The 13,690-nt window shown below is 57.6% G+C and overlaps 1 protein-coding gene across 3 annotated transcripts; it reads left to right on the plus strand.

Annotated features, from left to right (window-relative positions):
* On the plus strand, positions 1-12,293 carry UBXN6 (UBX domain protein 6). 3 transcript variants are annotated; one of them, XM_070464943.1, is made up of 10 exons: positions 1-466; positions 3,465-3,628; positions 4,199-4,263; positions 5,311-5,439; positions 8,593-8,690; positions 9,660-9,735; positions 10,426-10,510; positions 10,589-10,939; positions 11,163-11,311; positions 11,812-12,293. In XM_070464943.1, the coding sequence occupies exons 1-10, from the start codon at positions 384-386 to the stop codon at positions 11,935-11,937; spliced, it is 1,326 nt and encodes a 441-aa protein (XP_070321044.1). In that variant the 5' UTR covers positions 1-383; the 3' UTR covers positions 11,938-12,293. The 3 variants fall into 3 exon arrangements, with proteins under 3 accessions (XP_070321044.1, XP_070321045.1, XP_070321046.1); XM_070464944.1 differs by lacking the exon at positions 1-466 and adding an exon at positions 675-937; XM_070464945.1 differs by lacking the exon at positions 1-466 and adding an exon at positions 675-816.
* Positions 12,294-13,690: the final 1,397 nt, after the last annotated feature.

A 13,690-nucleotide genomic window follows, 5' to 3' on the forward strand; every position in this document is an offset into this window, starting at 1 on the left:
AAAAGGACAGGACCAGCGCTTTCTCCGCGGGGTCCTCTGCCTGTCCCTCTCCCTCTTGTCACTCCTTGGGGAACGCGGTGGAAGGCGCTCAAGCACAACCTCCCTCTGGAAGCACTGTCGTTGCCCCTGGCAACAGAATCCAGACGAACCACCGAGAAGCGCCCCGAGAGTGCAGAGTGGTCACTTTGGGCCAACAAGACGCAGAGATCTAGAGAGGCTCGCTGCGCCAATTGTCACGTGGACTGCCCTCGCGATGGCTGGACTTCCGGCGGGGCCGTATTTTCTTTCCGGTTGTTGGCTCCTGCCGGCCCCTCCCGTACTGGGCCCTGCGCCCCCCCCCCCCCCCCCCCCTGCGGCCCCCAGCCGCCGGGCCCGCCGCCACTATGAAGAAATTCTTCCAAGAGATCAAGGCCGACATCAAGTTCAAGAGCGCGGGACCGGGTCAGAAGCTCACGGAGTCGGTGGGGTGCGTGACAGACGTTGAAGCTTGAGACCCGGGGACGGGGATGGGCGGGGGCGGGGGCGGGGAGCGCGGCGCGGGAAGTCTAGGGAAGGCGAGGAGCGTGGAGGGGCAGCTGAGAACGTGGGGGACACCTCCGGGGGCGGGGCGCGAGGGAGGGGGGGAGTTGGGGGAGGGGAGGCCTCTGGGGGCGGGGCAGAAGGGGCGAGGCTCGAGGAGGCGGGGCTGCAGGAACTGAGGGGTCAGTTAAGAGACCCTAGCCGGTTAGGGCGGGCTGTAAGGGAGAGGCCAGGGATGCGGAGAATGGCCCCTGAAAAGTCATCGCCTAAGATCTGAGGGCATCTCAGTGATCAGAGGTTGGGAACTGATCCTGGAGAAACAAGAAGAGCTGGGGTCGCAAAAAGTCGTGAAACTTAAGCTCCGTGGCGATAGAGAACTGGCTGGGCCTTGGTTGTGGAGCAGGAGGGTGGACGGGAGGTGAGGATCCGGAAGGCTTAGGCTTTGTTGGCGGTGTGGTCAGGGACTGGGGACGTGCGGGTGAACTGCGAGGGGTGGGGGGTGAGTGGTGCTGTGAGGGGCTGAGGAAGGTCTGGGAGGAGAAGGGAGGCAGGTGGGTGGAGGTGAGGACTTGGGGAACTTGGGCTAGAAGGAGATGGGGGTCCTCCTCGTGGGTGATCGCTGAGTGGCTGAAGGCCCGGGAGGGAGACCTGGGAGGGGAGGGAAGGTGGCCTGCACTTCCAGGCCTCTGTAACTTGTCTGGGGAGAACTTGAAGAGAGGGGCCTGGGGCCACACTGGAGACTCCATGGGGAAGTATGAGGGGCCAGTGCTGAGCAGAGGATAATGATGAGCTGGAGCGGCAACATGGATGGGCTGAGAAGGCTCCACTGCGGGGAGGGATGAGCAGAAGGAGTCTGGAAGGGGCTGGGATTCCTACAGGGAGCTACAGAGAGGGCTGGGGGCGTGAGGGGGTTTAGGATGGGGAGTGACTAATGAAAGTTATCAGCCTGGGAAGGGGTCTGTGAGGCATAATGGAAGGGATTGTGAAGAGGGGGAAGCTGGGAGGAGAGACTGGGTGGCCGGCAGTTAGGGTTGGTGAGGGAATCCTGAGGCAGTGGGGGTGGGTGAGGGAGAGACTGGGTGCGTGGTGAGGACATCTGGGCATCTGTCATGAGGCTTGGGGGTTCCCTGGGGTTCTTGGGAGGGGATCACTGAGTCGGGTGAAGGAGGCCCATGAGGGCCAGATCTGTGAGTCAGGGAGGAACGTGCAGGTCCTGGGAGCCTGGGGGTATGGGGGAGAGAAGGACCCCTTTAAAGGGACCCAGGGAGAGTCGTGGGCCAAACAAGGGAGTCCATTCATTTGTCCATCAAGTAGTGAGTGGAGGTGGGAGCTGGAGCAGCTGGGACTGTGTGTGACTGGAAGATGAGGACTGATGGTTGTGTCAGACTGGAACCCTGGAAGGAGAGGGGAGGGAAGTCACGTAGAAATTTGGGCTTCTGTGATGCGCCTGGAGCCAGACTGGAGATGCAGGATGTGTGTCTAGCTAACTGCCACGGCATGAGAATCCCTGCCCTCTCAGGGCTCCCCTTCCTGTGAGGGGAGATGGATGAGTAAGCCAATACATAAATGATGAAAGGTTGGCCGTGAAGGGAAAAAAACAGGGTTGAGATTGCCAGTGATGCTGGGGACTGTTAGGTGGTCTGGGAATGTATCTCTAAGAAGGGGGAAGTTTGAGCTTAGATTTAGCTGTGTGGAAATCAACCCATACCTCACACATGCATGCACTGTTGAAGTGGCCCCTGTCCATCCCAGGAAGAATACTCCCCCAGAAAGCACAGAGTGCAAAGGTCCTGTGGTGGAAGAACAGGTGTGAAGAACAGCACAGAGCAAAGATGAGAGCAAATGAGGGAAAGGGGCAGCTCGTGCAGGGCCTGTGTTTGGTACAGGGTTTTGTCGTTCTTGGGGTGAGGGGGCTGTGTATGCAGAGGAGTGACTGGGTTTTAGAAGGACCCCTCTGGCTGCCAGGATGAGTCATGAAGGGAGGAGGGGGGAGTGAAGTTTGGAAAATGGTGCTTTTATGGAATGGTGGGGCTCGGGCAGAGGTATCCATACGTGACTTGTCCATTCTTCAGCCTGAAACTTTCAGCTGTGGACAGGGTGGGCAAGAGGAGCAGGGATTAGAAAAGAGGGCTGCCCTGGGTGTCTAAGCAGAGAAGGGGAGCAGAAGGGTGGGGTGAGGTGGGGGCGGAGGCAGCAAGGCCGTGAACGCAGAGCCTTGGCTCCCTCTTGAGATATAGCACAGATGATCCCAGCTCCCAAAGAGAGAGTCCTGAGGGAAGGAGAGCAAGGCAGAGTCAGACCTGGGTGGGAGGCAGGACTCTGCTGGAATGAGGAGGAGGCCAGGTCATCTCCTGGCTGGGTCAGGGCTGGAGGGTGCCCATCCTACGGGGCGATCACCCTGCCTCCCAGGGTAGAGACAATATCAAACCAGATCTCTGTAGCCTGCCTCACACAGGGCCTGTGTGCAGCCTGGCACACTGCCCCAGCATCCGTGAGCCTCTGGGGCTTGTGAGAGGGCAGCTGGAGCCCTCGCAGGGAGGAACGTGGCCCTGAGGAATAGACCCGCTGAGCCTTAGCTCCTGGCATGCCGGCTACCTGGCACACAGTTGGTGCTCAGTAGACGAAGTCTGGATGGGTCTCACCCTTGTAGACAATACGGGTGGAGACTCTCCCATGGGGAAGGGGGCGGATGGTGGGTGTAAGCTCTCCCCCTGCCTGACAGGTGATGACTCCGAGGCCCAGACCAGGGCAGGATTTGCCCAGAGCGGGCAAGCAGGGAACAGAACCACCATCTGCCTCCAGGGGCTCCTCTTGTCAGCGTAGAACCACTGTCTGGTGGCCCCCAGGGAAGAGGCATGGCTGTGTCTGCTGGGGCAGGAGGGGTAGGGGACAGAAGCTCTCCTGCCAACCCCGTGTCACCTCGCCGTCCCCCTGCGTCTCCTCAGGGAGAAGGCCCCCAAAGAGAAGCCCAGCCAGCCACCAGCCCGGCAGCCCCGCCAGGGACCCACCAATGAGGCGCAGATGGCAGCAGCAGCGGCCCTGGCCCGGCTGGAGCAGAAGCAGCCCCGGGCACGGGGCCCCACATCGCAGGACTCCATCCGGAACCAAGGTGAGCCTTGACTGTCCACTATCCGTGGCGGGGGGACCTGGGGCAGGTGGAGCAGGCCTCTCCCCACTGTCCTCTAGGCGGATCCTCTGTTTCTCATGGGTGCTGGAGCCTTTGGGCTCCTACACTTTGAGGTAGGAAGAGGTTTAAATCACAATTGTGAGGAAGATCCCCTGGAGAAGGAAATGGCACCCCACTCCAGTGTGCTTGCCTGGAGAATTCCATGGACAGAGGAGCCTGGCGGGCTACTGTCCATGGGGTTGCACAGAGTCGTACATGACTGAGCAACTAACACTTTTACCACAAAGGGGAAGTGCCAGTGAAAAGGCTGAGGAGGGGTCTGTGATCTCAGGCAGGGACGTCTGGGATGGTGGAGGGAGACAGAACCAGGACTTGGAGCAGGAGGAGGGCATGGTCTGGTGCAGCCTGGGGGTGTGGAGAGGTGGGGGGGCCAGGAGGACCTTGAGCTGGAAGGACTAGAGTGTGACCCATGTGAGGATTCAGGCCTGGACGGGACATGCAGGCTCACTACACACACCGACCTGTTCTCCGTCTCCCTGCCTTTCCCCACAGTGAGAAAGGAACTTCGAGCTGAAGCAACTGTCAGTGGGAACCCAGAGGCTCCGGGGAACAACACGGTAAAGACATTGTGGCAGCAGCAGTGGGACCCCCAAAGTGGGGCCTGGGGAGGGGGACCTGGAGGGCCCACTTGCGCTCTTTCCTGCTCTGATCTGATTGGTGCCCAGTCCTGGGCTATAAACGTCTGCTGCTGGGGAGGGGAGGGAGACGCAGCTGTCAGGGCAGATCACGGTCACCTCTGGCCTCAGGGCACTGAGGCAGGTTAGGGAACCCTGCGGTGGAGGGTGGTGTCATCTGGGACCTGCCTGCCTGGCGTGTAATGAAACCAAACCCAGGTGCCGGGGGAGGGGCTGCACGTCTGTTCAGTCATTCCCCCACCCCATCCCCTGTAACCACACACGGGGAGGAGCTGTTACAGTTCCCACTTTTCAGAAGAGAAAACTGAGGTTCAGAGAGTCCAGTGTCCTCAGTTTGCACCTCAAAACCAGCAGGGGCAAGACTGGAATTCCCAGGCTGTCTAACTCCAAAGCCCTTTCCCTTAGTGCTGCCCTCTGCTGCCTTCCTTGGTGGTGGGGCACACGGAGACTGTGTGATCTGGGAGGCCTTCCTGGAGGAGGCAGGCCTTAACGGAGAGCTTGGCGGAAAGGGTGTTCTGAGCAGCACCACCCGTGAGGCCTGAGTTTTAGAATGGAAGGAACCTTGAAGATGACTTAGGAATTGAGTTCCAGACTGAGGCCGGGACTCACCCAGGACACCGTTGACCCCCTGACTCCCTTTCCAAAGCCCCTTCCTCACCCTCCAGTCAGGGGGAGCAGGAAGAGCAGGAGCCTTCAGTTGAGCACTTGCTCTGTGTCCAGGGCCGCTGCACGCTCCCTGTTCCTTTCCCTGTTGAATTCTGAGCTGGTCCCTCAAGGACATCTTGTGGCCCTGAAGGTGGGCTCCGAGCGGCTTGGCTACTGGGACATGGTGTTCCACAACTAATAGGCAGAGGCAACAGTGTTAGGCCTGGCGATGTCTGGCTCCCGGGGCCACGCGCTCAGGACCGTGGCACTCAGGGTGGCCTTTGTCCACAGTCCAGGCTCAGACACCTTCCCCCATCTTCCCAGGTGCAGGAGCCCAAAGAGGAAGGCTCGGCCCACCTGGCGGTGCCCGGAGTGTACTTCACCTGCCCCCTCACAGGGGCCATCCTGAGAAAGGACCAGCGGGACGCCCGCATCAGAGAGGCCATTCTCATGGTGAGTGCCCGCCCGCTGCTGGCGCCGCCCCCGGGAGTCTGGAGGGCCCGGCAGCCCTGCAGCATCACCCCCTGGCTGTGCTCCGGCTCTGTGCTGACCTCCCTCACCTGTGGGACAGAATTCACAGTCTGGGAGGACAGGTGGGGAAAGTCGCCACCACCCTCCTCAGGGCACCAGCTTTGAGCATGTCATGTCCCTTTTCAGAGATGCTCCAAATACAAACTTCGAGGCATCTGTCTCTCCTACATGGGCTGCGTTTTTGTTTTACATAAAAGTCAATCTGCCATTCACATCTGACATGGAACTGCAACATTTATCAGTACAGGAAGAACTTTCATATTATTATTTCTTTTTCCTTAAAATTCTGTATTTGGAAATAATTCCAAACCTAAAGAAAAACTATAAGAACAGAAAGAACACCTGAATCTCCTTCACCTAGGGTGGAAGTGACCTATTACTGTTCCAACAGATTATTACAAATGCGGTGCCTCCAGACAACACGCCTCTGCTCTCACAGTTCTGGAAGTTATGAGTGGGCTGCAGTCAAGATGGCCACAGGGCTGTGTGCCTTCTGGGAGCCCTGGGGATTCAGGCTGTGTGTCTGCTGTGGTTCCTTCTCCGCCTTCACGGCCAGCTGAGCCAGGCCAGGCCTTTCCCAGCTGTCCTCTGCTTTCTCTCTCTTCCCCATCTTCAGGGCCCTTACTATTCCGTCAGGCTCACCTGGTAATCCCAGCTAATCTCCTTATCTTAAGGTTTGCTAATCAGCAGCCTTAACTCCATCTGCGAAACCCTTACCCTGTAACCTACATGCTCCCAGGTTCCAGGGGTCAAGTTACAAATACCTGCGTCATTCTCCCCACCGTACCCAAATCTGCCAGTTGTTAGCATTTTTACCTCATTTGCTCTATCACCCCTGTCTGGGTTTTATTTGCCATGCCCCATGTGGGATCTTAGTTCCCTCACTACGGATCGAACCCACATACTTTGCATTGGAAGCACAGAGTCTTAACCACTTGACCATCATGGAAATCCCTCTCTTTTTTTCTGAGCAGTTTGAAACTCTGCTTTCTCCATAGTGACTGCATGGTGACTCATGTAAATTGTTCCTTGACTAACCAGCCCTGTGTTGATGAGCATGTAGGAAGTTTCCAATCTTTCACTAGAGAGGACAATATTTAGGATGAAAACCTGGTCTCTGTAGACTTCGAGCTGTAGGTTCCATTCCAGAAGCTGAATTGCTGGAACAAAGAACATCTGCGTCACGCTTTGAATAGTTGTCACCAGGTGATCCTCCATAGAGTTTTTCCCAATTCACTCTCTCACCAGCATTGTGAGAGAAAGTTCCCATTTGCCCTGTCCCCTGACTGTCACTGTGGGTGACCAAACGTTCATGTCTCTACCCAAATCGATAGGTAAAAATAACATCTCAGCAGTTTTTAGTTTGTGTCTCCCTTTCTAGGGTTAGGTTGTCTATGTTTTCATATGAGAATGCATCTTTTGATCATTTTTGTATTGGGTATTTTTTATTATTGATTTGTAGGCACTCTACATATTAGGGAAATGAGGTTTTTATCCATGATCTGGGGATATTTTACTCCAGTTTATTTTTTTCTCCAGCTTATTTTTATATTTTGCTTATGGTCACATAGCCATGCAAAAATTTTTTCTATGTAATTCAATGCATCGATTTTAATTTATGGCTTCCAGGTTTTGTGGCATGCTTAGAAAAGCCTTCCCCACTAAAGAATTAAAACAGTTCTTCCATGGTTTTTCTAGTGCTACTCTGTTTTGCTTTTTAATGTTTAAAGGTTTGCTCCAACTAGAATTTATCCCTGTGTAGAATATGATGCATGCAGCTAGGGTTATTTTCATTAAAAAAAAATTTTTATTTGAGTATAGTTAATTTACAGTGTTGTGTGTGTTTATTTTTTTTTCCAGATAGTTGCCCAGTTTTCCCCAGTCCTTATTTGTTGAAATACCTGTCTTCTGGCCACTGTGAAGTCCACCCCCATCCACAACATGAATACCTACATGGATGTTGTGTTCCTTTGTCCCATGCCCTGGTCCTAATTTAAATGAGGCTGCGGGCTGCCTGGATACTTCTGAGAACAGCACAGGGAGCTGCAGCTTTTTGCGGGGATGGGGGGGGTGGGGGGGGTGGGTGTGCTTGTCCTGAGGCGGCTGGAGTGGGTGCCGTCAGCCTGGCTTAGCCATGTCCTGAGGACCACCCCTCCACCCCCGACAGCTGCTTCTTTGCAGACTCGCTTTGTTGTCCTGTCTGAACCTTTTTGTCTTATGCTGGTAACTTAACTGGCAGAGTGAACGGGGTCCAGATGTGAAGTCCCCAGGAGAGTTGACCCAGTTCACATCAGATGTCAAGTGACACATACGTGGCTGCTGAAGGCTTACCCCCACTGTAGTTCAGAGAGGCGGGCCGGGGCAGGCGGAGGCTCCACACCTGCCTTCCAGGAGCTCTGGCTGGGCTTCTGCAGGGGTGCACAGGTAGATCTGAGTGGCCAGGTGGTCTCTGCTCTGATCCATCACCTCTAGTGACCCCACTGTTCACCCCCACCACTGTTCAGGCAGAGCAGATGTGTTTGGGGCTGCCACAGGTACCAGCCCCACTGGCCATGTAACTGCTGACTTTCTGGGGCTGCAGAAAAACAAGACCCGATGGGGAGGCCACGTGCCCAGCTGTCCAGAGTGCGAGCACACCTGCTGCCTGTCCTTGCTTCTCGCCTCTGACCCATTCTCAGTCTCTCCCTACTGGGATGCTATTTGCAGGGTCCCTGGGGGCACTCAGAGGCTGGGCCAGCTGAGGGATCAAACATGGCCCCTCCACTCCCCAGGGAAGCAGGTGGCGCCCCCCAAGGCAGGGGGACGGGTCAGTGGCATCTCCACTGTTTTGCCTCCCTGGCTGTGCACGGGCAGCCGCAGGTCACAGACCTTTTTTGCATCCTGTTTCTGCCACCTAAGTCTGTTTCTAGAACATCCCTTGCAGGGCTGGGGGATTAAGAGAGGCAGTGCGTCTGCAGTGGCCGGCGGGTTCTGGACATGCTGCCAGTGCATGCTGAGAGCCGGCGACTCAGCCGGTGTGGCCCCCAGGTCCCCAGGTCGGTGCTTCCTGACCCTCTGGTTTCTTCACTCCCCCAGCACTTCTCCACTGACCCGGTAGCTGCCTCCATCATGAAGATCCACACGTTCAACAAGGACCGGGACCGGGTGAAGCTGGGCGTGGACACCATCGCCAAGTGAGTGGGCAGCCCTCTCCCACCAGGCACCAACTCCTGCTGAGGAGGCCTGCAGGGAGCATGGCCCTCTCCCTGGGCTCTCGAGGAAGGGGTCTGGCCTCTCTGGGGTCATTTATCAGTCTTTAAAATGAAGAGGTTTACTGCATCAGTTCAGTTCAGTTGCTCAGTCATGTCCAACTCTGCCACCCCATGGACTGCAGCATGCCAGGCTTCCCTGTCCATCAGCAGCTCCCAGAGCTTACTCAAACTCATGTCCATTGTCAGTGATGCCATCCAACCATCTCATCCTCTGTTGTCCCCTTCTCCTCCTCCTTCAATCTTTCCCAGCATCAGGGTCTTTTCTAGTGAATCAGCTCTTTGCATCAGGTGGCCAGAATATTGGAGTTCAGCTTCAGCATCAGTCCTTCCAATGAACATTCAGAACTGATTTCCTTTAGGAAGGACTGGTTGGATCTCCTTGTAATCCAAGGGACTCTCAAAAGTCTTCTCCAACACCACAGTTCCAAACCATCAATTCTTCAGCCTTTAGCTTTCTTTATAATCCAACTCTCACATCCATACATGACTACTGGACAAACCATAGCTTTGACTAGATGGACCTTGCATCAGGGGTTCCCAACCCTTTCCTATTGGGATCATCAGAAGAGAGTGAAGAGGCAGGGTCACCCCGTTCCTGTTACTGAGCAGGTCTGGGTGGGGGTGCCTAGCAGTTTGTGCTGCTCAGGAGCCCCCCAAGCTGGGGGACCTCCAGGGACCCATCAGCTCTAGAGACCGTTCCTCTGGCCCTGCCCCACTCCACCCACCGTGGCAGGTCATTGGTGCCCTCAGAAGGCAGGACCGAGGGGGAGGCCTGGTGTCTTGGGCGCCAGGGGTCAGGCTCTGTGGGCTGTCCAGGTGTGACAGCACCTTGCTTGGGGTCAACTTAGTGAGGTGGCGTGGCTCTGAGCTCTTGGCCCCTGTCCACCCCAGGTACCTGGACAACATCCACCTGCACCCAGAGGAGGAGAAGTACCGCAAGATCAAGGTGCAGAACAAGGTGTTCCAGGTGAGCGCTGCTGGCAGAGGGACTTGGCCTGGTGTGACCGGGCCCATGAGCCCCCCAGGACCCAAGCTGTCACAGGGAGCAGCTGGCTTGCAGACAGCCTGGGATGGGGGCTAGAGCTGGCTGCAGAAGGGCCCCTGCTTGGCGGGGGGTGGGGGGTTGGGGAGCAGTCCAGGCGGGCTGAGGTGGTGGGTAGGAGGGTGGGCTCTGTGAGCACCATAAGCCCTCTGCCCTGCCTACCACCCAGTGTAGTGTGAATTCTTTTTGAGTTAGTTGAGAGAACGTCAGCACTGGGGAGGGTTTCCACACAAAGGCAGGCTTCTGGCGTCTGTGGAGAAATTGCAAGCCCACCACCCTGGCCGTGGTGCCTGCCCCTGGGGCCGGCAGGGCCCCACTTTCTTCTGGTGGCCCCCACGGGAGTCCAGCATCACACAGCTGGCCTGCCCCATCTTCCGCACTCCTTCCTCGCATTGTCCTTTGGCGCTTCAGCCTCCTTCACCATGGTGTTGACCTTTCCGGGTCCCGGGCCCTCTGTGAGCTCAGCCCCTCAGATGGCTTCAGGGGTTCAGCCTGTCCAGGGATAGCAGCTGTAGAGAGCAGGGACTCTGGGCCCGGAGGCCAGGGTTGGTGGGGACTCTTGTGGGGCACAGGGAGGCCCCGAGGGACCCGTGTGACCTCTGCCTCTGCTCTCAGGAGCGCATTCACTGCCTGGAAGGGACCCACGAGTTCTTTGAGGCCATCGGCTTCCAGAAGGTGCTGCTTCCGATCCCCGACCAGGGTAAGAGCCCAGAGTTAGGGCGGGAGGGTCCAGCGCAGGGCCTCCCTGACTCGGCAGTGAAGTTTCCGCGTGTTCCAGAGGGCCCCGAGGAGTTCTACGTGCTGAGCGAGGCCGCCCTGGCTCAGCCTCAGAGTCTGGAGCGGCACAAGGAGCAGCTGCTGAGCGCCGAGCCCGTGCGCGCCACTCTGGCCCGCCAGCGCCGCATCTTCCGGCCCTCGCCCCTGGCCTCGCAGTTCGACCTGCCCACGGACTTCTTCAACCTGACGGCTGAGGAGATCAAGCGGGAGCAGCGACTGCGGTCGGAGGCCGTGGAGCGGCTGAGTGTGCTGCGGACCAAGGCCATGCGTGAGCGGGAGGAGCAGCGGGAGATGCGCAAGTACACGTACACACTGCTGCGCGTGCGCCTTCCCGACGGCTGCCTGCTGCAGGGTGTGTTCTGGGCACCTGCGCGGTCCCTCTGAGCTGCATTCGTCCCCGGGGAGGTGTGCACGCGCGTCCTGAACAGCTGCCTGCTGCAGGGTGCAGGGAGCGTGCTGCGCGCCTGCGCGGCCTCTCTGGGCTGCACTCGTCCCTGGGGAGGAGGCTGAGGGCTGGCGGCCGGCTGGCGCAGAGGTGCCCCCGCGAGCTCCCCACTCGACTGTCTCGCCCCCAGGGACCTTCTACGCCCGGGAGCGGGTGGCTGCGCTTTACGGGTTTGTCCGGGAGGCCTTGCAGAACGACTGGCTGCCCTTTGAGCTGCTGGCCTCGGGCGGGCAGAAGCTGTCAGAAGATGAGAACCTGGCCTTCAACGAGTGTGGGCTGGTGGGTGACGGCTCCCCGCACCTTAGCCCGGCTCTCTGGGCTCTTGTTAAATCGACACAAGGTCCCAAGAGGGGATGGGATGGTACTGGGGAGGGTGGCTCTGGATTTAAGACCCACCTTCCCACTTAATTGTGGTGTGGCCTTGAGTAACTTTCATCTGTAAAATGGAAATGTGCAAAGTCTGTTAAGAGTCCTCTGCAAAGCAGAGACCAGAGGCTTTCAAAATGCAGGGAATTCCTTGAGAGGACAAAGGAGGGGGCCAGATCACAGTCAGATCCTGATTCAGGGAGACTGGGAAGGAGGCCTGGAGAGGAAGTGCCAACTGCTGCCTCAGGCTGGGTGGGCTTCAGCCAGGCCAGGGGGTGTCCTCATCTGATGAGCCCTTGATGGCACAGCCATGCTGTCCCCAGTGGGGAGCAACCCTGGGCGAGTGTGGTCTGGGCTCCAGCAGGGAGATTTGAATGTGAAGCTGGAGCTCTGCGCCTCTCACCCTGCTGCAGGTGCCCTCTGCCCTCCTGACCTTCTCGTGGGACATGGCGGTGCTTGAGGACATCAGGGCCGCAGGCACCCAGCCAGACACGTCTATCCTGAAACCCGAGCTCCTGTCGGCCATTGAGAAGCTCTAGTGAAATAAAGCAGGGTTGGCTCAGCCCCACCGTGGGTCTGTCTCGTGCTGTCCTCCACGTTCTCCCGTTCTGGTCCCCCTACCACCTCCAGAACTGCTCACCCTGCCCATGGGGCACTGCGGGCATGAGGCGGGGTGCTGGCTGGCAGAGCACACAGCCATGACCACCACCAGGAGAGGGCATTACTAATAATCTGTTTAGCAGAAGCCCTGGGTGCCTCCAAGGAGGAGCAGCCTGCAGCCCCGGCCAGAACCCTGTGTGCAGTGGCCCCAGGGTGACCAGCCAAGGGAGGCCTGGGCCTGTCAGGACGAGTTCTGTAAAGTTATAAACCTGAATAAACAGGATGTTGACTAGTTTCCTGGTGTTTCAAGCCATGGGAGGCAGGGTTCATCAGCAGCTGCAGAACCACCAGTGAGCAAGGCTGGCTGTGGCTCCTGGTTGAAGCAGGGTCAGGTGGACACCTGCTCTGGGGTGGTACCTGGGGTCCCAGGAGCCCCTCGTGTCCAAGGCAAGCTCTTCACTTCCCATGCTTTCCTATGTTATCTCCACTGCCTATGAGCCAGCCCTGCTGAGGGCTCCTGGGGCCAGAGCCCGTGAATGTGTGACATTATGTGCCAGAGGGGCTTGGGGTGTGGGTAAGGACAAACTAGGGGACTGTCCTGGGTTATGCAGTGAGCCCAGCATTCCCGTAGGAGCTCTAACGTGGAAGGAAGTAGAGATGGGAGATGTGACGCTGCAGGTCTTGAAGATGGAGGAGGGGCTTCTAACAGCTGCAAAAAACACAGAAATGGGTTCCTCCAAGAAATGGGGTTCCCCCTTCCAAAAGAATGGGGTTCTTCTGGAAGAATGAAATGGGGTTCTCTCATTCCAGAAGAAACCATCCCTCCCCTCAATTTAACCCAGTGAGGCCCTCATGAGGCTTCTGTCCCTAGAACTGTTAAGAATAACATGGGGCACCTTGTCACAGCAGCCATGGGGAGCTAACAGACAGGGAAACAGGTCTAGACCCCACGTTCATGGAGGCCAGTGGTGATTGGCTCTTTGGCCACTGTGAGGTGAGAGCTTCCAGGCCCCCGATGTGATTAGACACAAAAATTTCCTGTAACCCAGAGCCACTGAGTAGCCCCCACACAAGCTGTGCCTCACACTTGGGCAGCCCGCAGCTGTCCTCACATGGGGGCAGGACCTGGGCCCACCCTCCTTGGCTGCCTGATCCCCAGAACCTGCTAGGGGGTAAACAGTAAGTTGTCAGGTGGCAACTAGCAAGGTTAAAGGCACTTAACCATGACTGCGGCTGGTGGCCAAACCCACAGGTGGAGCTGCACCCATGCCTCACCCCTGTGCCAGCAACCTGCAGCACTTAGTCCCAGGTGGGGCCAGGGTCCACACCCCACCCCTGCGGAGCTGGAGGGAGAGACCCCCTCCAGGAGGATCAGGGTTCTGCTAGGAGAGGCGGGCCCGGGAGGGTCTTAAGACAGCAGACGGCATGACCCCCAAGGGCAGGGTCGTGTTGCCCCACCTCAGGAGTGAGGCAACACAGTCTGAACAGGTGCTCATGCTGAAATGCCGGCTGACTCTCCTCCCAACAAAACAACGTACTGTGAAGGGCCAGCAGGACTGCAGCCTGGTTCCAACAGTCGGAATTCTGCCAGAACCTCGCTGCCCCAGGCCCTTGGTACATGCTCAGATGCCTCTGCTGGACCCGTCACAGCCCTGTCCTAGGACTGCTCCAGGGTCCAGTAGGTGCGGCGCC

The sequence above is a fragment of the Odocoileus virginianus genome, chromosome 3, assembly GCF_023699985.2.
Source record: "Odocoileus virginianus isolate 20LAN1187 ecotype Illinois chromosome 3, Ovbor_1.2, whole genome shotgun sequence".
In the NCBI taxonomy this organism is placed as follows: domain Eukaryota; kingdom Metazoa; phylum Chordata; class Mammalia; order Artiodactyla; family Cervidae; genus Odocoileus; species Odocoileus virginianus.